The following is a 27,513-nucleotide window of genomic DNA, read 5'->3' as shown; positions in this document are numbered from 1 at the left end:
TCAAATAATTTAGGATCTTCGCTCCACTGATCACCCGCATGGCTTAAGGTATTACTCCCAAAGGTATTGTGAGGGGTGTAAGGTGACACGACCAGGTATTCAAGCGATTTCCTGTCGGGCCTGCAAGTTCATGCATCGTTTCACTTCTGTAGGTATTGATATGATCAGTGTACACCGGCGGCCGATAACTTATAACTTTCCATTTTGAACTGTCAGGTGCATGTATAATATACATCTCTGTCTTGCGTGTCCGAAAGTGATATAATATACTAGTCATTACTTAACTCATACGCTTGTTTATAAATAAAATTTCTGGTGTAAAGAATATTATTTATAAAAAAAAAAAATGATACCAAAAAAAAAAAAAAAAAATTGAAGATATACAAATATACGTATTTTTTCCAAGGGTTAATCTGGGGGAAAATCAGAGACATATAATTGTATTATATGTCTCTGGGACAATGTTATATTTACTCGTTGTCAATAGTAAAGGACATAGTTGGATCATTCCAGAAATGTTGATTAAAAAAATGTGCGCACTTGTCGACGATTCGTTTATACGCCCGGATAGAAAGTTACGGAACTACAGCGCAATTTAAAATATATACATGTATACATTGAACATAAGAAAGAAACATACATTTTGTGCAAATTGGGGTAAAAGTTTTGTAAATAGACTAGTCCACGTATACCAACAGTATGTAATCATCCAATTCGATAGACTATTGTATACCAAAAGAAGAAGAAGAAGAAGAGGACCAATTTGATTTAAATACAGGTCGATCTATAACTTGCTTTGGTTCATCGAAGTTATGAACATAGTAAAATCACAGATTTATATATCAATTAGATTGTTCTCGAATAAAGAAAGAAATTCGTCATCACCACAACTGTTCCGACATATGCAACTGGACGTACACTAATAATCCCCGAGGGATGTGAATATTTTCTAGGAAAGCTATTGAGTATTAAAGTTTCAAATCATTTTCGGGATTTATTTTCTTTCTTGATATTCAATGACAGCAAATTTAAAGAATAAACTGCTTGTCAGATATTTGTCCGCTTTAGGGGTATTCTTGCCAGTTGAACAGACTTATAATTACATTCAAAAATAGGGAAAGATGACATTAAATTCGTTGTCTTTTGTTTTTAAACATCTTTGGTCAAATAGTTATTAAGTATTATACGTTGTGAGACGAAGACTACTTTAATAAGGACGTCCCCGATTATGATTAAATTTGGTTGACGTTTTTCACACTTGATAAAGAATATCTATTCGTAATTTTTCGATTCCATTCCAAGAAGACCTTAAATTTGCTGTCAATGTTTTAAGACTTCTCAAGTACAAAAGTATTTTTTTTTATTCGTTCATATTATATTCCGCTTCGGTAGAGTTATCTTCAGTGAGTTCCAGTTATTAATTTGTTCGTGGCTTTTAAAAAGTCTAATTCTAAGTGTTCTCATTCATTTATTTGCCTAATAAAGACAAATAAAAATACTTTGGTAAAGCTATTTATAATTTCTAAGTTCTCCTTTTTATTAGACATCAATCAAGGACAAAAGGTGTAAATCATTTCAATCGGACATATGAATTAAGTTTCCCGTCTTTAACCAAAAATTGTGTATTTCTTAGTAAATTAACTTATTTGAATTCAAATAAATAATAGCACCAAACATAATTAAATAATTCCACGGCGATCAATTTTTATTTGTCACCAACTTGAATATATATTTTAAATATGTGTATTGTATGCTCCCCTTGTCTTATAATTCACTGATCCGAATAGACAGTCACACCTGGCAATGTGTGCCCGAGAGGCGTGGTTAAATACCGAAGTGCAAATAACAATTTACCTTTCAACAAGCCATCTACGAGTATTGCTACAGAACCGTGAATACACACATCGTATCAACCAAGTCATAGGAGAGATAGTAAAAGGTCAATAAGAGTACACCAACATATTGTCTTTACAGATTATTGTACTTTACTTTGTTCACCTTATCAGTCCGAAAATACATTAATTAAAAATCAATTTATAACTTTTTGTGTTGTCTACAAAAATAATTCGAATATATACGTTTAACATAGAAAATTTATCTCATGAATATGTACAATTGAACGTATGTGCGTTTTATCTTCTTATTATCGGATGGTTATTAGATAAAGCATAAGTCATCGGCGCGCTTACGATTACGTTAAAATATGATTAAAAACCAAGACTTTTAATGATTGTTTTTTAAATCCCGGCATGCAAAAACCAGGAGAAAACGTCACGACCTACAGGAAGTAGTTAATATTTTTTCATTAAATATTGAATTTCTCCTTTATTACTGCACATATAGCGATAAAACTTTGTGAATATATATATTATGTCATAATGAACATATTTAAACCATAAGTAAAAAATCGTGAATTTTCCCTTTAATGCAATTAATAAAAATATTTAAGATTGAAATTTAAAGGATATAGATTATAAGACATGTGTATCATACCGATAGGAGTGATCAAAATCATAAATTAATCCATTAATATGGCAAAACAAGTGTAACCAAAGAAATAACTAAACAAACTATAGACTTAAAGCACGGACGGCACGAACTCGATAGGTATTTAATAGAAATCTTTATAAAATCAACATTTTGCATGGAAAAATGCAAGGTTTATGGTACATATGAACAAAAGCAGACATGGGGTAAACGTAAATAAAACAGCAACCCAACGACAAAACTAACCAAATAACACAGAACTCCAAAGTAAATTCAAAAAGGAGAACCAAAAGACATCAGACATACATTTTTGTAAAGCGTATCAGTGTGTTATCCTTCAGAACAGACAATTGTAAAACTAATCCGCATAATTACGTTTGTGTACAATACATCGATTATGTCTAACATATAAGCTTCCAAAGCAACTATTTGTTAAGTTACACTCAAGTACATCTCAACATCATTATTGATATAAATTAACTATTTGTATAACTTGAATATAAGTCTTTTAATTGATGTATCAGAGTATCATGGAAGAAAAGGACCAATCACAATCACGCATAAACGTGCCTCAATTCTAGAATTTTTCCATCAACAAGCAGCTGGCGAAATTGGTTTTCAAACTACCGACTGTAATGGATGCAACCAAATAGGTCAGTACCGTATAACGCGTCTTTCACTATAGCTAGTGTTTCATCCGGGCGAGGGGACAAAACCTTTAAAATGGTGCTAGTGAATGAAGAAAGTAAGATAGTATGGTTTTATCGCTATTTTGTGCATTTTTCCTTTGGTCTTTTTTTGTGATAATTTGCATATCATGCTTCTCGCTTGAGATGGAAAAATTATCTCTAGAAACTAAGGAGACCACGTGGCGTTGCTAACGAAATTGGCATGAAATTGACAACGTTGTCAGAGGTAAAATAGCGATAAACAGATTATCATTGGTCATCTCATCTCGATTGCTTTTCTCACTTTCGCTGTTCCAGCTCAAGCGAGAAAATCAATCTCGTTGAGATAATCAACGATAATCTATAAATACATGATTAGACAAACTAAAGACTCCAAGGAGCCTGTATTGCTCAGCTAGGTTTTAGATAGTATGGTTATACATTATGAGACAAACTAAAGACTCCAAGGAGCCTGTATTGCTCAGCTAGTTTTTAGATAGTATGGTTATACATGATGATATAAACTAAAGACTCCAAGGAGCCTGTATTGCTCAGCTAGTTTTTTTAGCGTATTGATACAATGCCACAAGTTTATTTAGGTTGAATGGAAACTGTGTGGTCCAAATTTTTGTGTTGCTGGTAATTTTTGCTGGACAGAGTTTCAGTCTATTATAGTTTTAAAGATATAAGGTAAAATCACTGAAATTGGTAAAAATTTCATCATTAAAGAAAAATAACTCCTACAGTGAGTCGTTTGTCGGTTTGACAACTTCTATAATTTTGACTTATTGATAAATCTGATTTTGTTGATCATTTTTCGTATAATTACAGCTTCTCTCTATTATAGTTTCCACCAGCAAAAGAAATAAGTGTAGAACAAAAGCTGTCATTTAAGGGCAGTAACTCCTTTGAAGAGTTGACTAACGATTTCGACCGTGTAGACTTACTTGTAGGTCTTTTTATACTGATCATTTTTGTACTTCAAAGTGTGTTTCTGGTTTTTTTAATAGTTTTTAAGATAATAGTAAAAAAATAAACAAAATGGTGAAAATTGTATTTTAAGGACAATAACTCCTTTCAGAAGTCAACTGACCATTTTTGTCATAAAGAGCTTTTCTTGCTGACCACTTTAGCGATTTTAATTGTCTCTCTTCTTGTTATATTTTCAAGATACAGGCCAAGAACGCAAAAAGTGGTTAACATCGTTTTTTAAGGTCAATAACTCACTACTTCGGCCATGTTGACTTATTTGTTGATGCTTTTTTGTTTTTGTTTTGCATAACATCTTTTATGTCAAATCACCTGATATACATAAACCCTAAGCATTCCAGCGCAGCGGACAGAGGGGTACCTGCTTTTATTTTACATATCCCATTTGCCAGGGAAAATACAAATGGGTGAAAAAATTACTCACTGCATATAACATTCTATATAAAAACCTGCATCTGTTTTCAATTAATATTTTACACACCTTGAAGCCTTGCATTTTAATATAAATTTATACTTTTCAATATAAATATAAACAATGTTATTTCAAACCTTGTGTACTGTTTCCAGTTCAAATCTTATCTCGTGTAAACAAAAACAACCAATTATGAAATCTTTTGTTATTTAAATTTTGTTCCCGGCTTTTCCAAACTGATTGCCGGTCTAGTTCCATATTAAATGTTCTATTCCATTTAATTCCACATTTTGGACTGTTACATTTATTGATTACTTTTGTAATGATTTTAATTGGTTTTTTTCTGGGGGAATACATTTTCTTTCCTTATCATATATTTTGTTATTCACTGGATTTTTATGTTATTCAAATTTGTTGGATTACTTGCCTTTCCAAGTTCGTTAATCCTATCAGTGGGGATCGATTTCTTTATTAGATTGTATTCGCATATCCAATTACCTTTATATATTAGTTTATCAAATATTATTTAATTACTATGAAACGTTTCCGTTTCGATATTCCAAACATCTTTAATTTTGGCGATATGACTCTTGGTAAAGGAGGGAAGAACAATTTCCCTTTCCATTTTATATTATTGTTACCAAATATGTTCTCTTCAAAAATGCAATTCGGTCATTTGACTATGAAGTTCACACCATGCAAAAACCGCTTTTTGGTAGAAATTTGACATATACTTAATAATAATTCCATTTAGATCTTTACAGGTAGATGTTTACTTGCTGATTATTTTTGCTATTTAGTTTTTTTTTTATCTGATATAGTTTTCAAGATAATGACCAACATTTTTTTTTGGGGGAAAAATTGTCATTTAAGGGCAATGACTCCTTTAAAAAGAAAGGGAAGATACCAATGAGGCAACCAAAAATTCCAATAAACACAACAACATGGCCGCCAAGAAAAACGACAAGAAGACAAACAACACTAACAAAACACTACACAGAAAACACTAACAAAACACAACACAGAAAACACTAACAAAACACTACACAGAAAACACTAAAGATTGAGCAACACAAACAAAACACTACACAGAAAACACTAAAGATTGAGCAACATAAACCCTGCAAAAATCCGGGGGTCAACATACATGCACTTGTCTTTTATTTAAAAAACAAAACGTTACGGATAAGAGAAAATTGCACAGAGGCAAACATATTCAGAATGTCAAGATATATTTTGACCAAAACTGTCAGATGATTCGTTACCGCTGATATGTAAACACTTGTCGTAAACACAGTCCCATCATCTTTTCCTCGATTATGACATTACCCTTGCAACTTGTCACCATATTTGTACTTGCCATGAGTAACATATCTGGGCCAGGTGAACCATAACAAATATTAGATAAAGAGTGCAATTTACATATCCTTTATGTTAAAGAATTAGAACATATCTACAGACACGTCTCGGTGGCAGGTAAAATATATTTACATACCGTTAGACACACCAACTACCACATGATCATGCACGATATTCATGCGCAAAATATGTTGGTAAAGAATATTTTACTCTGCCTACCATAATTAAATGTCTTAAAAAGCAGACATATCTTGGACTGAATACCGATGACAATCAACATTTAACTCATTTGAGCTTACAAAATGTGTCAACTATATTTTTACATGCTTTTAAACACATTTTGTTGTTTCAGGGTTTTGCCCGGTGCAACACACCATCGATAATGGCGAGCGTTGTAGTTCTGCATCATGTTATCTGCGACCAGTCATACGTAGAAGTAATTTACAAGTCAGCATAAATAGTCATGTATCAAAGGTAAAATTTGTATTTTATAATTATTGTTATTATCTGGGTTTAATACTCTTAAAATCCATTTCTCCTTCAATTTGCAAAATTCCTATTGTTAACAGTCAAGTAAGTCATTCATGCTTTATTGTAAATGAAATCTTACACTTTTCATAATTGTTCTTTAAAATTGCGATGATATTCATTGTCATATAAGAAAAAAATAATATATACAGAAATAATCACAAAATGTCCAGTAGTAACTTTTTTTTTTAGTGAAATCAACATTTAAGCTGATGTCATTTATGTATGAGGACTAGTTAATTTGTTAATAAACGTAAAGAAATATTTAGTTGATATGTTGAGTCAATGTAAGATATATTTTTTTTAATCCGTAGATATTATTTCGAAATAAAACAGCGATAGGCGTCGAGATTATAAAGTTTGGACGGAGAACTAAGATCTACGCTAGACGGGAAGTAATATTATCAGCTGGTACATTTGGTTCACCACATATTCTACTTTTGTCCAGAATAGGACCACGAGATCATCTTCAACATCTAAAGGTGAGCTATTGATACACATGCAAAAATATGGGGTTTTTTTAATTGTCAAATAAAGGTGTATTATTAGAAGCCATTACATTATTTAATTTTGTAAAGTCTTTTAATCCATTTTAACAGTGATTTAATTTTAAAGAAAAAAAGCGTTATTAAAATAGCAATACATCAATGTCAGTGACTTCAAAAGTGACATTGTATACTGCTTCGTTAAATATCCCAATAACGTACGATGTAAAGATATTTTGAAAATCATCTTTAAAGTTAAATATGGTATATTTGTTGACAGCATAATGTCAGAACAAGACAATTTAGGCAGTATTGGAAGGTTTATCTTTAAATCCACCGGGTTTGATTGCTGTATGTTAACGTGTTATACTACATTCTTACATTTTAAAGAGAAACATTTTGTGTAATTTTCGAAATCAAGGGGACAAAAGTTGACTCCCTCGGCACTTTTTTTTTAAAGAAATTTTCCTAATGTTTTCCATGAGCATTGTAATATATTATACTATCGCACTGATACAGAAGAATTAAATTGCGACCTGTCTTTAATTTTTTTACAGTGAACATTATAACATTATAGTTTGTTAGAAAAAGTATGGAACACCGTTTTACAAGGACAACTTGTTATTTATGCGATCTTCATTTACTATACAAATACAAGAAAGATATAGAACCAAGGTCTCTTAATGGTAAAATTGAACTTATCTCTATGAACAGTTACTGACGTTATTATAATTTAGTTCACCGTTATTTGATATCTTATTTATAAGATGCCCATGATATATTATTTAGTTGGGCAACACTCAAATCCTTCATTCCTCGATTATGACAACCACTAATACTACTTATTACCAGAATTCTACTTGCCCTGATAGGACGACGAACACTACTACACAGCTACTTTTGCATAGGTACTATTTCTGTACTAAAAATATGTAGTACTGGAAATTTACTTTTAATATTTAGTACTATTTCTTTACTTTAAAATTATAGTAATATTTAGGTACTTTTATTTTACAGTACTTGATTTGTACTAAATATTTTGGTACAGAAATAAAACAATATTCCATGTTTGAAAATCATAATTTAAAGAGATTTGAAATAGAAAAACTTTCAAAATGCTGAAAATGTAACGGTAGTAACCAGAAATCTGTAGTACCTAAATTCCATGTACAAATTATGTACTGTAAAATGCAGGTACCTAAATATTACAATAATTTTAAAGTAACAAAATAGTACTGAATATTAAAAGTAGATTTCCAGTACTACCGATTTTTTAGTACAGAAATAGTACCTATGCAAAAGTAGCTGTGTAGTGGATACTGATTAGCTACCCTTTCAGGGCACCTCAGATCACCCTTTTTTTAGAAGAGTTTTACGATTTTGTCTTTGAATATTTCATTTTTCAAAGACTTTTTTTATACCGCTAAAAGGTCAGACTATCCTTCATTTGTAATTTGTTTTAGGAAAGATTGGTGTGTAATAACCCTGTGTGGGGGTGCGAGAGGCAAAATATTAACAGCTAATAAAATTACGTCCTTTAATGGCACTCGCAAAACGAAAAAGAGACAGTACATGTGATTACAATTACATACATGTATATGAGACAATATCGATTTTTTGGCAATAAGAAAAAACAAACAAAATTATCTTTAGACCCAGTATTTTAAGAGCACGAATCGAAGAACACACATTGTGGATCTAGGAACTGTTGTCTGTAATTCAAACAATTGTTTAATGAGGAAGCAATGGCTATTTTAAAAAAGGTACAAAAAAAATCGAGTTCTTTCCTGTTACCAAAGTGAACCAATTTTAAAAAGTTTCTAATGGGAATAAGAAATAAGTTTAAGACACTATTTGTGGTTTACTAGTATATCCTGCAATAGTTAATCAAATGCCAATTATTGATTTTAGCATTTGCAATACAAAAGGTTTAGAAATATATTTAAATATAGTCAGATATGTCGGTAACATGAAAGAATCTTGAGTAACAGGACAACGGTAATAGGACAGAGTTGGTAACAGAAAGGATTTTTCTGCTTTATTTTTAAGTTTAAGAAAAATACATCATTTTAGATTGGTCACAATTCGAAGATAACAGCAAACAATGTCATTTATCCTTTGAAACTGTATTTGCAAGATGAAAAATCTGCCTAGGTAATCACGGGTAGTAAGGTCGTCATATCGAGGAGCGTTTAGTACAGTGATTTTGTCATAGTTTGGATAAGTTTGACATGGTTAATGTATGTTGCTTCCCTAATCTGTTGCCTCAGTTCTATTCACACGAGCAGATAAAAAGCAAATACGATGCTTGAATCTGTATTGGAGGTCAAACGATCTATATTTGAATTGTTGTTTCACGAAATTAACGCAGAATAAGCAAGATATCGGAATTGCTATGGTTTGGTTATGCGATTGACATGGTTCGGTTAAGAGTCTAGAAATTCGTCATGGTTTTGGTCAAGATTGTCATGGTTTAGATCGAAATAAACATATATGTGTTTCACTTAAATACTGAAAATTTGATTGATAGCGCCTGTTATTGAACGAAGTTACACTATATATTAACTGCCTGAGAAGAAAAAAAGCCTGTTTAACCAAATTAAGTGGATGTAATCGTCAAAGCGTAAATTAAACATTTCATGTTACCGTTTTCGTAAGTTTTCTACAATAATAATTTAAAATTTAAATTTAAAAGTAACTGCTCTTTTAAACTAGCTTTCGATATAATTTTACAAAAAAAAAAGACAAAGCGTTGCTTCTGTTTCACAGATAATCTTTTCTCCGTATGTCCATGCTTGACTTTGCCGGGGATATCATGAGCGGCACCACTAGTCAAATAGCAAAAGACTTCTACTCAAAAGTGGCAGCCAGTCAAAAGGTAATTCTTGTTTTTCCTTTCCTTTTCTAGAAAACTATACGTTTGTTGGTTTTTCTTTATTTTAAATTTTGAACCAGTATATGATGAATGAAATGAGATGTGGGGTTATAGGTCCATGACACAGTAACCCAACTAGAAAACTAACCAAAATATATTAAGAGGACATCATTTTCAATCATTTACGAAACCGAATAGTTGCGCGTGACATGGAAAACAGTTTTAAAACTTATTGGTTTTAAAACTATAATAGGTGAAATAACAATAAAAAGTACTTTCAAAGTTATTACGAATCAATAAAAATCTTTGTAATATTGTAAAAATGCATCGTGTATAGTATCATTAAATTATTTAAAATATTTTACTTTTTATGTACTTAATACAGTTTCTATACTATCTGAAAAAAACTCCTGCATAGTATGAGGTGGTATATTATTAAATGTGATTGAAAAAAGATTTGAAAATCAAAGAAACACGTGTTATATTGTCTGCTACATGTACATTTAAACTGTTAATTATGACCTGACTAGACAAGAAATCATCGTTTGTAATAGGACAGAACGCATTATAAGATGGACGAAGATGAAGCAGATGGTGAGTTTGTTGATATATATATCACAAGAACACATCATTTGAACTTCTTAGAACATTCAATGATATGTTTATGCTATCTATATTTGCCGTTGATCATGTTTACTTATTCGATTTTCAATTTACTAGGTAATATCAAATGTAAGATGACGCAGAAAATACATAAATGAGACAGCAAACCAACAACACAAACATGAATTCTTCAACAATAGGATAAATTAAATAGGCCAAACTCTGTATCTGCCTGTTTCTACAAAATGGGTGAATAAATTGGACAGAGATCTGAAACCATCAAACTATTCTCAGTATAGCGTAAAACAGTAAGGTATGACATAGGACAACTTGTCGCGTCACTAGGTTCTGGACATTTTTGGTGAGTCGCAACTTCGGAATCCAGTAAATATGTTTTTGAAATTAAATGTGTAAAACCCTTCCTTTAACAATAGTTAGTACTTATGAATGCATGTTTGGTGTCCGTGTTAAAAAGTTATATTTTCATGATTTCGTAGTTTATAACGTCTTTTCAATTTGTGTAACTAAATATGTTTAGCATAAAAACAACGCAGTCAAATTCATAATTGTTTTTTTTTTGTTATTTATTTCCACGATAAGGCTCCAAATTTTACACAAATGCATTGAATTGGACTCATACAATTTTTCAGAGGCAATTGCATCTATTTCTAGTTTAGACGGGTCATTTGAAGCTGTTGGTGATACTGATTCATTTCTAGCATTCATAAAGTTTAAATGATATATTGTCTCATTTTCAAGATGATGACATTTTTAGATATGATAACATGCTCTTTTATCGTACTGACGAATTTCTTGAGCACCATGTGCAAATCCATCATATGGGTTCACGATTGCACTTTTACGTTTAGCAGTAGATCTTCGGGGTTGGTCAAAAATTGCATGGCTGCTAAAATAAATAAATTAGTATTGTTTAATTAGTTCTTTAGGATTCAAGTTTATAATATGACTGCAAAAATAAAAGATTTAAAAATTAAGAAAAAAATATTGAAAAATAGAATCCTCTCAATATTGTTTCATATAATGCTATTCAATGAAACTACAGTGTTAAATATATATCGTTATTTATTGCTATACATAATCCAAAGATGGTTACAATATTGGCAGCAGAATTCCATCCTGAAATTTAAAAGAAGCTGTCTTAGAACCATGACTTTTAATCATTTGCTATTTGTTTGAAACTAGGTCCCACTAAATATCAGTACTTTATTTGTGTTTTTAGTGTTTCTGTTACTTGATTTCCTTGTTTAAACCCGATCTGCTGAGTTTTACATGTGTAGCATGGTTAAGGCGAAGAAGAACATGTTTTAGACCGCAATATTTTGTTTATACTGTCTCAAGTTAAGTGTCTGTAATGCCGTGAATATCGTATGTAACTGTGTATCATATTTTGCTGTTTATTTTGGACAGAATTTAGGCTGATGGTTTTCTAATTGGAATTCCTATATTTGAATTTTGTCGCAGCCTTTTATATTTTACTAAGAAATATGTTGTTGCTCATTGTTGAAAGTTGAAGGCCTCTTGATGACAAATAGCGACCATACGTCGTTTGATCTCAGGTGGATAGTTATATCATTGGCAATCATTCTGCATCTACTTATAACATATTACTACACCGTATGTGCGTTCTTATGTCCTTTTGTGTTTCAAATGGAACGAATTTTATTAATTTTGATAGTAACTCTTCATTATACACGACAAGAATTACATAACTGAACCATGTCGAACATGAACTTAACCATAACACGAATGAACCAAACCATGACATAGATATTTCAGTAATTTTGAATTGATTGCAAAAGTAGGTATTTTTCAGAATAATTGACCGCAGTGTTATATCACGAATATATATGTGATGTAACACACTGTAAGATAATAACTTTTTTTATGCACGATAAACCAATTAGCAAGTTTTAAATTTTGACATACGCAAGCTTTGTTCTATGTCAAATCATTAACCATATGATACAACTTTTGATGTAATAACATATTTACTTTATACAAAGGTACTTACCAGCTTGAATTAATGATCAGAAGTTCCGTTTACAAAATATCCCAATGTTTACATTTTTGCATTGATTGTCATCAAAAAGACTTAACACCGTCATGTCAAACTTATCCAAACTATGACAAAATCACTGTACTAAACGCTCCTCGGTATGACGACCTTACTACCCGTGGTAATGAGAAATTCTAAAATAAATTCCTTGCTGTTACTATCTACTATACTAGAATTGCACAATGTTCTCTGCTGTTATCAAAGGGAAAAACTCTATTTTTTTATTCAATATACTGTGTATTAATTTGAAATTTATTGGATAAGTAGGTGATAACATAAATTAAATGAAATGGTTGGCATATAGTAGATAAACTTTTCGATTCTTTAGTGAAATTGTCTTTAGCATCCTTCCTGTTACTGATGATGGTTATGCTGTTACTTTTTATCAGGTAACATGACAGAATGTAACAGAAAGGAATTACGCGATAGTTTTTGTCCTTTTTATCACATTAAATGTAAGTGTATTTCCTGTGACATATAACATTTAAAAAGATGATATAAAAACACACCTAATGTTGTGATGCACACATAATATTATTCTCAGAAAGTGTAAGAAAAGGCTACAACAGGATAGAACACCATAAAGTATTTTTCTATAAATTCGTACCTTGGATGGGCTTGAATTTTCAAACCTGGCCGACTTTCCATCTATTTCTTTGTACTAATACATTCAGGAAATGACGCGCTTCAAAATACATAATGGGAAAATAACTCTTGGTCTTGTAAACGTTTCCACAGGTAAAAAAAAACTAGTGGTAACAGGAGGGAAATCACCCCTGGGGACAATTTGTTTTTTGTCTTAAAATTTGCAAAATTTTATTACATGCTCTAGTATAAAATAAAAAGACAAATTAGGGGCAAGTTTATTATATAATATATCATATATGTGAGAATCGGACGCCTATTGAGTTAATTTGGATATTATTTGAATGATTTAGTTTTCAAAAAAAACACAGGGGACAACACGATTTTAAGGGGGGATGAACATTTAAATTACAATATTTTATTGGAAGAAATACAAGAATGAGTGTTTAATTGGCAGGAGTTGGTGCATTATATAATTTAGTTTATACTGAAACTTAAAATTTTCAAAAAAGATGGTTGAATAAAAAAATAATTGCTGGTGAAGTGGGGGACATGGAAAGTAGACTTTTTCAGATATTGTCTCATATAACAAAATCGTATACGGACTGAACAGTATTTCCGGAAACGCGGATTCAACCCCTTATATATATATTCCATCCCCCCGACAAAAGAAAAATATAAATTTTGCTCAGGGTTGAATTCGCTTTACAATATATATGCACCAACTCAAATACCATCTCAAAACAAAGCATGACAAATTACAATTATCTGACGTTGCGAAATCTCAACTTTTAAAGTTAGTAGTTAAATATATTTTTACAGATCCGAAATTGTTTCGTGATACATGTATCATTGAGTAATAAATTCAACAGAGCCATGAACTCTTACAATATTGTGAAACTGTCCTATAATGATCACATTTCATAAGTTGCAAGTTTCAAAAAAAATATATCAACTATCTCTCACAGAATCAGGGTGCACCAAACCTATTTACGCACACACACTCTCATAAAAAATATAAAATTGCTAACAGATAAAAGATATCAGAAAGATACAATTCACGGGGTTAATTTATGAAATTATCTCGATATCACTAACATAGATCCTAGATAATATACTCCTCATAAAAGTTCCAAAACTGGACGTTAACTACAGATTTCCGTCTTTATACCATGCAAAAAAAAAAAAAAAAAAAAAAAAACATTCTCTCTACATTTTTCTTAATTTCCTCGCTAATGAAACTGTATATCACTATCATGTTTCCTAAAAAAAAATCCACTAAATACAAAATGAACCATATTCATACGATCTCATCAACATATTTCAAAAAAAGTAAAGATCGATGTTCAATATAAACATACAAAAATCGGCATTTCTCATAGAAAATAATTATTGAATTACAAATCTGAAAAAGCAGTACCAACTTTCTGCTATTATGTTACAAAATTAAATAAATTAAATATTTATGACTAGATAATTCAAACTTGATACTCATGTAAATGAAATTGAAATAAAAATCTACATGTATAAAAATGCACAAGTGTTTAGCATAATGTCATGTATACGCAATATCAACAATCGTTCATTATTTTCCTCAGAATAATAGAAAAAATCAACCAAACATACATAGTACGAATTGTTCAAGTATTTTAAAAAGATATGTAATATCAACATATGCAATAAGCAGTTAATAAACAGTTATCATGTACATGTATATTATATATTCAAACAAACTAATGTCCGTATATTCCTAAAAACATAAGTTCTTATTGAATAACATTGAAATTGGGCTCCGCTCTCACGTACTGAATTTCATCTGACATCATAGTAACGGATTGTCATGAGATAAATCCCACGGACAAACACATGAAAAGTTCGCCAGAAAAAGTCGTTGTACCTTCATCATAGGGCATTGTCATGAGATAAATCTCACGGACCATTAGTTCAAGAAAAACATCGCTGTACACAGATTAATAAATTGTCATGAGATAAATCTCACTGACAAAAAGTTCCAGTAAATCACCACTGTAAACACCCGGGTAACTTGTCATGAGATAAAACTCATGGACAAAAAGGTTCAAAATAAACATCCTCGTCAAGCATTAAAGTATAAATTGTTCAAATTGGCATTGTCTTGAATTTTACAACACATATGTACAATATGAGCATTCCATAAAATTAAACCCTGCATAAAACATTAAAAAACGGTGTATCATGAGGTAAACCTCACGGACACAAAACGACTTAAAGAATTTGTGGAAGTGGGCGGTGATTTATCAAATCACGGGTTTTCTTGTCAAAATCGGACCGTCCTTTAGCCAACGGGCATTTTGAGCCGGTTCTCCAATAAAATGAACTAAATAACCCATTGTTCCGTCCACAATTTTCCTAGCAAGTATTCGTTTAACTTTGTAAAAACGATTTTCATTACTCGAAACAGTTTTGTCTTCTGGATCGGTAAAACTTTCATCTTCAAAACGAGCTGGTTTCTTTTTTAATCGGGTTGATTTCCGGATTGGGGACTGAATACTTTTCCCTTTGCATTTTTTTGTTTGTTCGTCTGTCATATTGTCAATGAAAAACTGTCTATTTTCAGTATATCGGGCACACAAAAAAATTTTGACCACCCACGTGGTTTTCCCACTTCAGTGAAAATTATGGGTAAAAAAATATCAGTTCACATGGTTTCAGTTCAGTTTTACACAAATAAAGTCCTTTGAAATTATATTTAGGGTCATCCGCCATGTAATAATCCTGTGTGGGGGTGCGAGAGGCAAAATATTAACAGCTAATAAAATTACGTCCTTTAATGGCACTCGCAAAACGAAAAAGAGACAGTACATGTGATTACAATTACATACATGTATATAACAAAATCGTATACGGACTGAACAGTATTTCCGGAAACGCGGATTCAACCCCTTATATATATACTGAGCCAAAAAAGTTTAGCAACACTTTTTTTTTCAATTTTTATTTTGTTGTTTCTGCAATATTTTTTTTAAACATCATTGATAGATTAACTTGAAACAAGAATTTTACCTAAAACATAACCATTCTGACTCCAGAAAAATATTAACAAAATTCAGAATTAGCGAACACACTCTTTTAATAGAAAAGGGTAGACATCTTAAGATCCCTAGAGATCAGAGATATTGCAAATTCTGTAATGAGATAGAGGACGAAAAACACTTCCTTCTCAAATGCCCTAAATATAAATTTTATAGAGACAATTATTTTAACTTAATAAAAACCAATTCAGAGTGGAAAGATAATGTTAAAGATGGCATGCTTAAACTTAAAATAATACTAAACCCCACATCTCACAGTCAAATTAAAAATACAGTTTCCTTTATAAAACAGTCATTAGAACTGAGGATGGGAGACCCAAAAAAGTAATTTGATCTGATACATTTTGTATTTTAATATTGTATTGTGTATTTTTGTATTTTTATATATATGTTATGTTTGTCACAGATCATGTTTTTGATTTATGGCAATAAAATTTTTTGATTTGATTTGATTTGATATAATCCTTAAATTTACCTGTAATTTTGAACAGTCTTAGTTTTTTTCTGGATGATTGATTTCGCGCCATTTTAGCTTTCCACGTGAAATTGATGTTTTACCTTCTGTACCTGTACTTTTAAAACAAAATTTTATTTTTCTGCTCACTAACGTTCAAAAACACACCATTGGTAAGAAAAACACAAAAAAAGTTTGAAAAAATTGCATGGGCCGTCAACCTGGCCTTCCGAAAATGACCGTCAGAAGGCTATTGGAATGGTTGATGCCAGAATGAGTGTTTCTGATGTCGTGGCTTGATTAAATGTGCATAAGTCAACAGTTTAGAGACTAACAAAGCGATATCGACAAATTGCAACTGCACGGAATAGGTCGATATGTCGTAAACCATGAAAAACTATCGTCAAGGGAGGAGCGCTACTTTCGCTTTGCATCAACATGTGATAAGTTTTTTCCGGTCACAAGAGTAGTGCATTGACTGAGGACAGTTGCTGGTGTGTCTGGCAATCCTTTGTTGATGCACTTAGGGCATGACCGAGAAATTGATTTTGAATAACACTATACTCATTTTCGTATTTTGACCCTCCCACGCTCCATACAAAGAAAATTCTAATGAATGTGAGTGATAAACATTCATGTTGCTTCTGACATGTCATAATTTATTTTTTTCATTATTAAAATCATATATTGTTAAAATTTTGTAATAAAATAAGATTTCATATTTTTGTTGCTAAACTTTTTTGGCTCAGTATATTACAGGTGATAATATAAACTATGGCGTACGAATCTCGCATAAACACCATCATATATGCAGTTATCAAATACCACCTGCGAGATGCATTTCACATACATGTCAACTGAACAATTGACCTTGCAGTAGATGAGCTTTCTTTCATCTTGAGGAATGAAAGCAAATAATTACATACAGGTTCTGTTAAAATAGAGATAACTACAGCCAAACAACACAGAATGATCCTGCGTCATGTCATTTTGTACAATCGCACCTGCGGGTTTTTTTGTCCGTTGCTTCCGTGATATTTAACGTTCTTAATTTGTAGCCATTTCATGAAAACTCATCGGCGTATCTTTTACATTTGTTCTTATTAATACATGTAAGTACAGTAACATTTTTCTTGACATATTACTTGACCTGTTTTGAATGATCACGATGATATTATTGTACACATTTATTTGAATTGGAATGACACAACACAAGAAGAAAAAAAAATAATAAGACAAAGTTCAAATTCTTACTTTAGATCCCAGTGCGAGCAAACTTGCCTGTTGGTGAGAACTACCAAGATCAAAATTCCTTGATTTTAACATACTCGATTAACACAACACTTACTTCAAATAGTAACAAGGATGACATTGAAGATAAATTGGAATATATACTCCATAGGAGAGGTATGTAAACTATTCGCCATAACTTCCATATACATTTAAATTGGAATCATAGATAGATATTTTTGCATTTTTAAGGTTTAGGTTTCTAATTATACATGTCATTAGATTTGCAAAGAAATGTAATGTTTAGGCAGAGTAAGTCTATACAACTTTCGCACAAAAGTCTTTGAAGCGGCATTTTAGATGGTATGGGAGTGTTAACAAAAAACGATAGATTTTTTCATACTTTGCCCAGATGTAGTATATAATGTGATATGTTCTAAAATATAATAAAAATTGATAGTGCTTGTTTATAAGCTACAGGTTGTGAAAAATTTACACATTTTGTATGGATTATACAGAGAAAAAGCATCATTTTGGTGAATAGAAAGTAAACTAAATGAAAGAATTTTGAAATAAAATATGAGAAGATATATAGCTCTTATAAAATGCTTTCAGAATATCAAAAGAAAAAAAATGGGGTCACCGTACGTCTTTCCTGTGTAATAACCCTGTGTGGGGGTGCGAGAGGCAAAATATTAACAGCTAATAAAATTACGTCCTTTAATGGCACTTGCAAAACGAAAAAGAGACAGTACATGTGATTACAATTACATACATGTATATAACAGAATCGTATACGGACTGAACAGTATTTCCGGAAACGCGGGTTCAACCCCCTATATATATTACACCCCCCCCCCCCCCCCCCCGAAAAAAGAAAAATGTAAATTTTGCTCAGGGTTGAATTCGCTTTACAATATATATGCACCAACTCATATACCATCTCAAAACACAGCATGAAAAATTACAATTATCTGACGTTGCGAAATCTCAACTTTTGTTGATACATGTATCATTGAGTAATAAATTCAACAGAGCCCCTAACTCTTACAATATTGTGAAACTGTCCTATAATGATCACATTTCATAAGTTGCAAGTTTCTCTCACAGAATCATGGTGCACCAAACCCATTTACGCACACTCTCATAAAAAATATAAAATTGCTAACAGATAAAACATTTCAGAAAGATACAATTCACGGGGTTTATTTATGAAATTATCTCGATATCACTAACATAGATCCTAGATAATTCACTCCTCATAAAAGTTCCAAAACTGGACGTTAACTGAGACAATATCTGAAAAAGTCGATTAAACAAAAAAAAAATCTTTAGACCCGATATTTTAATAGCACAAATAGAAGAACACACATTGTGGATCTAGGAACTGTTGTCTGTAATTCAAACAATTGTTTAATAAGGAAGCAATGGCTATTTTAAAAATGGTACAATAAATCCAGTTCTTTCCTGTTACCAAAGTGAACCAATTTTAAAAAGTTTCTAATGGGAATAAGAAATGAGTTTAAGACACTATTTGTGGTTTACTAGTATATCCTGCAATAGTTTATCAAATGCCAATTATTGATTTTAGCATTTGCAATACAAAAGGTTTAAAAATATATTTAAATATAGTCAAATATTTCGGTAACATGAAAGAATCTTGAGTAACAGGACAGAGTTGGTAACAGAAAGGATTTTTCTTCTTTATTTTAAAGTTTAAGAAAAATACATCATTTTAGATTGGTCACAATTGGGAGGTAACAGCAAACAATGTCATTTATCCTTTGAAACTGTATTTGCAAGATGAAAAATCTGCCTAGGTAATGAAAAATTCTAAAATGAATTCCTTGCTGTTACTATCTTCTATACTAGAATTGCACAATGTTCTCTGCTGTTATCAAAGTGGAAAACCCTATTTCTTATTCAATATACTGTATATTATTTTGAAATTTATTTGATAAGACGGTGATAACTTAAATTAAATGAAATGGTTGTCATATAGTACTGTAGATAAACTTTTCGATTCTTTAGTGAAATTGTCTTTAGCATCCTTCCTGTTACTGATGATGGTTATGCTGTTACTTTTTATCAGGTAACATGACAGAACGTAACAGAAAGGAATTACGCGATAGTTTTTGTCCTTTTTATCACATTAAATGTAAGTGTATTTCCTGTGACATATAACATTTAAAAAGATGATATAAAAACACACCTAATGTTGTGATGCACACATAATATTATTCTCAGAAAGGGTAAGAAAAGGCTATAACAGGATAGAACACGATAAAGTATTTTTCTATAAATTCGTACCTTGGATGGGCTTGAATTTTCAAACCTGGCCGCCTTTCTATCTATTTCTTTGTACTAATGCATTCAGGAAATGATGGTCTTCAAAATACATAATGGGAAAATAACTCTTGGTCTTGTAAACGTTTCCACAGGTAAAAAAAAAACAAGTGGTAACAGGAGGGAAATCACCCCTGGGGACAATTTTTTTTTCTCTTAAAATTTGCAAAATTTTATTACATGCTCTAGTTATAATATAAAAAGACAAATTAGGGGCAAGTTTATTATATAATATATCATATATGTGAGAATCGCCTGCTGAATTAATTTGGATATTATTTGAATGATTTAGTTTAAAAAAAAAAAACACAGGGGACAACATGATATTAGGAGGGTTGAACATTCAAATTACAATATTTTGTTGGAAGAAATACAAGAATGAGTGTTTAATTGGCAGGGGTTGGTGCATTATATAATTTAGTTTATACTGAAACTTAAAATTTTCAAAAAAGACGGTTGAATAAAAAAATAATAGCTGGTGAAGTGGGGGACATGGAAAGTAGACTTTTTCAGATATTGTCTCAACTACAGATTTCCGTCTATATACCATGCAAAAAAAAAACAAAAAAAAAACATTCTCTCTACATTTTCCTTAATTTGCTCGCGAATGAAACTGTATATCACTATCATGTTTCCTTAAAAATCCACTAAATACAAAATGAACCATATTCATACGATCTCATCAACATATTTCAAAAATAGTAAAGATCGATGTTCAATATAAACATACAAAAATCGGTATTTCTCATAGAAAATAATTATTGAAGTACAAATCTGAAAAAACAGTACCAACCTTCTGCTATTATGTTACAAAATTAAATAAATTAAATATTTATGACTAGATAATTCAAACTTGATATTCATGTGAATGAAATTGAAATAAAAATCTACATGTATAAAAATGCACAAGTGTTTAGCATAATGTCATGTATACGCAATATCAACAATCGTTCATTATTTTCCTCAGAATAATAGAAAAAATCAAGCAAACATACATAGTACGAATTGTTCAAGTATTTTAAAAAGATATGTAATATCAACATATGCAATAAGCAGTTAATAAACAGTTATCATGTACATGTATATTATATATGCAAACAAACTAATGTCCGTATATTCCAAAAAAAGAAGTTCTTATTGAAATAGGGCTCCGCTCTGTACTGAATTTCATCTGACATCATAGTAACGGATTGTCATGAAATAAATCTCCCGGACAAAAACATGAAACGTTCGCCAGAAAAAGTCGTTGTACCATCATCATAGGGCATTGTCATGAGATAAATCTCACGGACAATAAGTTCAAGAAAAACATCGCTGTACACAGATTAATAAATTGTCATGAGATAAATCTCACGGACAAAAAGTTCCAGTAAAGCACCACTGTAAACACCCGGGTAACTTGTCATGAGATAAAAATCATGGACTAAAAGGTTCGAAATAAACATCCTCGTCAAGCATTAAAGTATAAATTGTTCAAATTGGCAATTGTCTTGAATTTTACAACAAAATTCGTTTAATATGTACAATATGAGCATTCAATAAAATTAAACACTGAATAAAACATAAAAAAAACCCGGTGTATCATGAGGTAAACCTCACGGACACAAAACGACTTAAAGAATTAGTGGAGGTGGTCGGTGGTTTATCAAATCACGGGTTTTCTTGTCAAAATCGGACTCCTTTAGCCAACGGGCATTTTGAGCCGGTTCTCCAATAAAATGAACTAAATAACTCATTGTTCCGTCCACAATTTTCCTAGCAAGTGTTCGTTTAACTTTGTAAAAACGATTTTCATCACTCGAAACAGTTTTGTCTCCTGGATCGGTAAAACTTTCATCTTCAAAACGAGCTGGTTTCTTTTTTAATCGGGTTGATTTCCGGATTGGGGACTGAATACTTTTCCCTTTGCACTTTTGTATTTGTTCGTCTGTCGCATTGTTTGAATTGTTATTCATCAAATGTTTTCCTGTGTCGTTCTCTGTATCATTTGAATCATTGTCATTAGCGTCACTGATGAGTCTTTTGTAGACGAAACGCGTCTGGCGTATATACTCAATTTAGTCCTGGTATCTATGATGAGTTTATTTATTTCAGAATGTGACACTGTCGTATTCGATAATTCACTTGTTTCAGAGAAGTCCGATCCAGTATTTTGGTCCGTGGTTGTATTTACATGTATTTGTGTTTCAACTTGATCCATGAAGTATTGTGCAGGATTTGGTTGACGCACGTACGCCGGTTTTATCCGATTAATGTGAATAGGATTCGGAAGGCATTCTTGTGAATCTTGGTCCTTCAAAACTACCATATGAGGACTGTGAATTTTATGAATGATATATGGCCCAGCATAACGGTATTTCAGTTTTTGTCCCTGTCCTGTAGGTTTTTTGTTTAGATAAACATAATCATGTTCTGCGTACTGTAGAGGGTTCAATCTGTCATTTACACGTTCTACCATTTTTATTTGAGAAGTTAACGCATGTTCTTTCACTTCTGATCGAATTATTTCTAATCTTGCGCATAAATTTTGAACATATTCGTGACAATCGTTTGGAAGCATGTTTATATCCTGTCTAAAATGTCCGGTTAATGGAAAATTAGGCCTCCTGCCGTAAACTATCTCAAATGGAGAATATCCTAGACTGGCGTTAACGGAATTGTTCATTGAGAAAAGAATACAAGGTAATAAATCTTGCAAGTTCTTACCATCTGCAATGTATGGAGTCATGCGTTCGGCTAAAGTTCTATGCGAACGTTCGCACGCACCCAGACAGTGATGTGCAAAACTCGGGGTGTACTCATGATTTATGTCTAGTAACCGGCAAACTTCTTTAAAACCTTTACTGATGAATTCGGAGCGTTGATCGCTGATTATAGTATCAAATACACCAAACTGCGAAACCATCCTGAATAAAACTTCAGACACTGTAATAGTATCGGCGGTAGGAATAGCTTCGGCAAATACAAACTTACTAAAAAGGTCAATTGCCGTGCAAACATATTGATTTCCTGTTGGAGATATTGGATTTATTGGTCCAAAAATGTCGATTTGCCACACTTGAAACAGCGAATCTGGCGTACGGTATGCGACAATTCCGGCATTGGTGTTGATTTTTGTCAATTTCCTTCTTTGACATGCCGGACAACTTTTTATGTAGTCAGAAATTTTCTGCGCCAATTTTTAAAAGAAATATTTTTCCTTTATTAAGTCAATTGTATGTTGGATTCCGCCGTGTCCGCCAAGAGATGAGTCATGATACATAGAAATAACGGTTTTCACTACAACTGCTGAAAAAAATAGTTGGTATTTTTTTAGATTTTTAGCGCGCTTTGATTTTGCAATCCGAGAATGAAAAAGTATCCCGTTTATCAACATAAAATCAGGCGATTGCAAAAGTAGTTTTCGGGCCCCTTTTTGTGATTTCGGCAGTTCTCCCTTATCGAAGTACGAAACAAATGTTCCGTAGTCTGAATCTTTCCGTTGTAGATTGCTTAAACTTTCTACACTAAAGTCAGATTTCTCGAACAGATCTATCATTTCAACTTGACGTCTCATTTGGTTATCCTGATCCGTATTCACATCCGTTGTAAGATTGAAAATATCCGAATCATGTTCATTTAAAACAGTTGATTGATCATCACTACTACGATCTGTTGATGGTACGCTTATATCGGTATCTACGGTAGTTGTCGGACTTTGTATTTCACTATTTTGTTTCATATCATTGTCGGAAACGCTCTCTATATCTGTGTTGTTTACTGAAACTGGGTTATTTTCGGACGAATTTATTCTCAAATTCGGAATGGAAAGTAATGTTCTCTTTGAAATAGTTTTGCGTTTAGTTTGTTTTGTTTGCAAGGAACATCATCCTACGTATCGGCATCATATTCTGCTGTCGTTTGTAAGTCGGGTTTGTGTTGATGATCCGGATTTAATGAATTGAAATTTGATGTTAAATTTTGATCAACTCGAATATTGTTTATCTGGTCGTTTTCACTAGAATCCGAATGTCTAAATGATGGAAATTTGTATCCACCTTCAATGTTTATATTACCTACTATTTCCTCCTTATACGGGAAGTATGGGTCTTCAATATCAAGACTAATAAATCCATCGGAAATCTCCTGCCGCGGAATACGCGATAGGGCATCGGCAACCTGCATATCCCTTGCTGGTTTATAGCGAAGATCAAAATTATATTGTTGGAGTATGGCGATCAAGCGCTCATAAATTGCTCCCTTCAGCTGTTTTTGAAACAAAGGCTTTAAAGCCTGGTGATCGCATTCAACGATAAATCTACGCCCACGCAATTATACAGAACAATCAAGAATTGCAGTCACCATTCCAAGTAATTCAAGTTTGGTGGGGCTATAAGATCTTTGCCAACGACTTAATGATTTTGAACCAAAACGGACCACTCTGATCATGCCCTCCTCATGTTCATCAGTATGAATCTGGTAAAGAACGTATCCTATGCCCTTACTGGATGTATCAACCGCCAAATGAAATGGTATATTGTAATTTGAAAATGCAAGTATTGGTGAATTTAAAAGCAATTTTTTTAGTTTTTGAAAGGCATTTTCTTGCTCCGCAGACCACCGAAATTTCACATTTTCATTGGTTCTATTTCTGAGCTAAAATTTGGAATGTATTTTCTAAACCAATTTAGTAGACCGATGACATGGCGTAGTTCTTTAACAGATTTTGGAGAAGGATAATCCTTGATCGCTTGCAACCTTTCCGGTGGGGGCTGAATGCCTTTGCTGGAAATTAAATGCCCCAGAAAAACGCATGACTGCTGTGCAAAGCTACATTTCTTGGGTCCTAGTTTAAAACCGGCTTCTTTCAAGCGGCCGAAAACAGTGTTCAAGTCATCGATATGTTGTTTAAAAGTTTCTGATGCTATAAGAATATCATCCAAGTAACATAAGCACACTTTAAATGTCAATCCCTGAAGAATGTTATCCATCAATAACTGAAATGATGAAGGCGCAGAACTTAAACCCCATTGGAAGTCTACGAAATTTGAAAGTTCCAAAACATGTATTGAACGCAGTGTACTTTTGGCTGTTTTTATCTACAGGCATTTGGAAAAATCCTGAGCTTAAGTAGATTGAAGCCAGATAATTTGGACTTTTCCCAGAAAATGATTCAGTTAGTTCGGTCAGATCAGGAATAAAATACGAAAAATCTTGAACTTGGGAGTTAAAATAGCGAAAGTCGCAACAAAATCTGTACTAAGCACTGCTCTTTTGTGAATTTTCTTGTTGTTTCTTGTTTCGAACTTGTTTTGAAACCAAAACAATGGGACTGATTATTGGAACATCCTCAGTTTCACTGACTGGCGCTATTATATTTTGACGAAGGAGTTCATCAAGGTGTTCACGTAAGGCCTCTTTTTTATCAGGCGGAAGTCTATAAGGTCTTTGGTTTTTAGGTTAAAAGTCGGATTTCATGCATATTTTATGATTAACAATGTCTGTGTATCCTAAATCTGGATTTTCATCCGTTACAAACAAACACTTATTTGACTGCAGACACTGACTAAGTTTTGATTTATCTGTATCGGACAAGTGACTAGGCATATCAAAGTAAGATAAAAATTTGCTATCATCACTTTCATTCTCCGTTTTATGACTTAACTGTACATTTTGCACACTATGCATTTTACCATTGTCCTGTTCTAATGACGTGATTGAATAATCAGTATCTAATACTTTAAAAATTGCTAAAACTTTCCCTCTTTGAATTGTGATAGGTTCATTAGTAACGTTCATTAGTTTTACCGGCACTGAGTTTTTCTGATCAACTGACACTACAGCCTTAGCTGTTAATAAACCTATTTTGTTCATATAGTCACTACTAGTACATATGCCCTGCGTACCGTATAATACATTCTTTCCAAGTTTACTCCAAATAAAAAATTCTGAATTTGCAGGGACAGAAATTCGTTTTGACACTTAACCTTCACAGTCTTAGTATTTATATACAATTTACCAAAACAAGCACTATCTTGTTAGTAAATAAATAATTGGTACCTAATATCAACGGATTCGAGGTTTGAGATAGTATGTACACATGTAACCAAGTTTGCCAGTCGGAACTTTGATCTTTATACGTGCTGTACCAACAATGTTTATTGACGCATTATTTGTCTTGAAAAACGTAAACAGTGTGATGCTGAATGCCCATACTGACTACAGAGCTGACATTGTAAGCTTGGGTTAGCCTGACCTTCCCCATCCCACATACAATCGCGCCTAAAATGTTGTGGCCCTTTACAAGCGTGACAATAAAAGGGTGGACGATCTTCGGGCCGCCTGTTCGACTTGTAATTCCGCTGTTCTTTAGGGTAATCAGAATGACGGAAATTTTGATAATTTTGCCTGCGATTTTGAGGTTGCTGTCTGGGCTGTTCTGATTGAGCTGAAAGTTTTTGTATTGCACTTGTCAAATCTTGAATTTGAGATTTCAGTTCATGTACGACTGACAGGTTTTGTTCGGCAACAACTGCTTTAGGTGTAATTTGTTGTTTGATGGCAGAAACAGATATCTCATCATGTAACCTGTACCCGTAGGCTTCGCCCATTTTGGCAGATGAAAGTGCACCATTACTGTCTTTGTGGTTACCTGCTCTTACAAAGAAAGCTAACTTTTCGGGAAGACCCTTGATGAATTTGGTGAGAATTTCATGATCAGCTTTGTGTAATAATTGAGCTTTTTCTACAAGCTGGCAGTAAAAGTCTTCGATTGCCTGACCCGTTGACAACTTTATGTGTTCAAAAACCTCATTTTCTAGCATGATTGTTGGACTTTGCCAATCGAGATTAACATATTTTCTCTTAAACAGTTCAATAAGTTTTTCCCAGGAGCTTTTGTCATTGAATGTTAATGAATTAAACCACGTGAGGGCCGGGCCCGTTAACTGAAGGTGAAAAGCTGCTATTCGCCTTTGGAATTCATAAGGCATGATATTATGCAGTGTAGCGAAAGAGTCAAATTCGCGCAAGAAAACAAGTCCATTTTCATAGGGATATCCCCCGAATTTCCTACACGGAGCTAATTTTTCCATGACAGCTGTATGTACTATTCTAGGTATACTTGTATGTTCTAATCTAGGCGTACTTGTAGTGTATTATGCACTTGTGTTATAAGTCAAATTATTTTGATGCAATCTGTTAACCAAATTTTTTTGTGGTGTTAAAATTGGCATAGAACGATCTAATTCTTGGTTTTGAGAAGGCCTAGTCGGTGCCAATAAATATGAACTTAAAAGTGAATCGTCGGTAAATTCGTCGTCCGTTTCAACTAATGAATGTAAACTTAAAGTAGACTCGCCATC

The 27,513-nt window shown here is 32.5% G+C and overlaps 1 protein-coding gene across 3 annotated transcripts in view; it reads left to right on the top strand.

Annotated features, from left to right (window-relative positions):
• The window catches only part of LOC134707732 (glucose dehydrogenase [FAD, quinone]-like), a 48,704-nt gene that overhangs the window by 5,910 nt on the left and 15,281 nt on the right, over positions 1-27,513 (top strand). For all 3 annotated transcript variants that reach the window (XM_063567750.1, XM_063567749.1, XM_063567748.1), the window contains 4 exons: positions 3,012-3,140; positions 6,269-6,390; positions 6,759-6,926; positions 17,854-18,001. In XM_063567750.1, coding sequence (XP_063423820.1) covers positions 3,012-3,140; positions 6,269-6,390; positions 6,759-6,926; positions 17,854-18,001 — 567 coding nt within the window. The remainder of the gene's footprint in view (positions 1-3,011; positions 3,141-6,268; positions 6,391-6,758; positions 6,927-17,853; positions 18,002-27,513) is intronic.

Source organism: Mytilus trossulus, chromosome 2, assembly GCF_036588685.1.
Source record: "Mytilus trossulus isolate FHL-02 chromosome 2, PNRI_Mtr1.1.1.hap1, whole genome shotgun sequence".
NCBI classification, from domain to species: domain Eukaryota; kingdom Metazoa; phylum Mollusca; class Bivalvia; order Mytilida; family Mytilidae; genus Mytilus; species Mytilus trossulus.
This window is presented reverse-complemented; position numbering and strand designations above follow the sequence as displayed.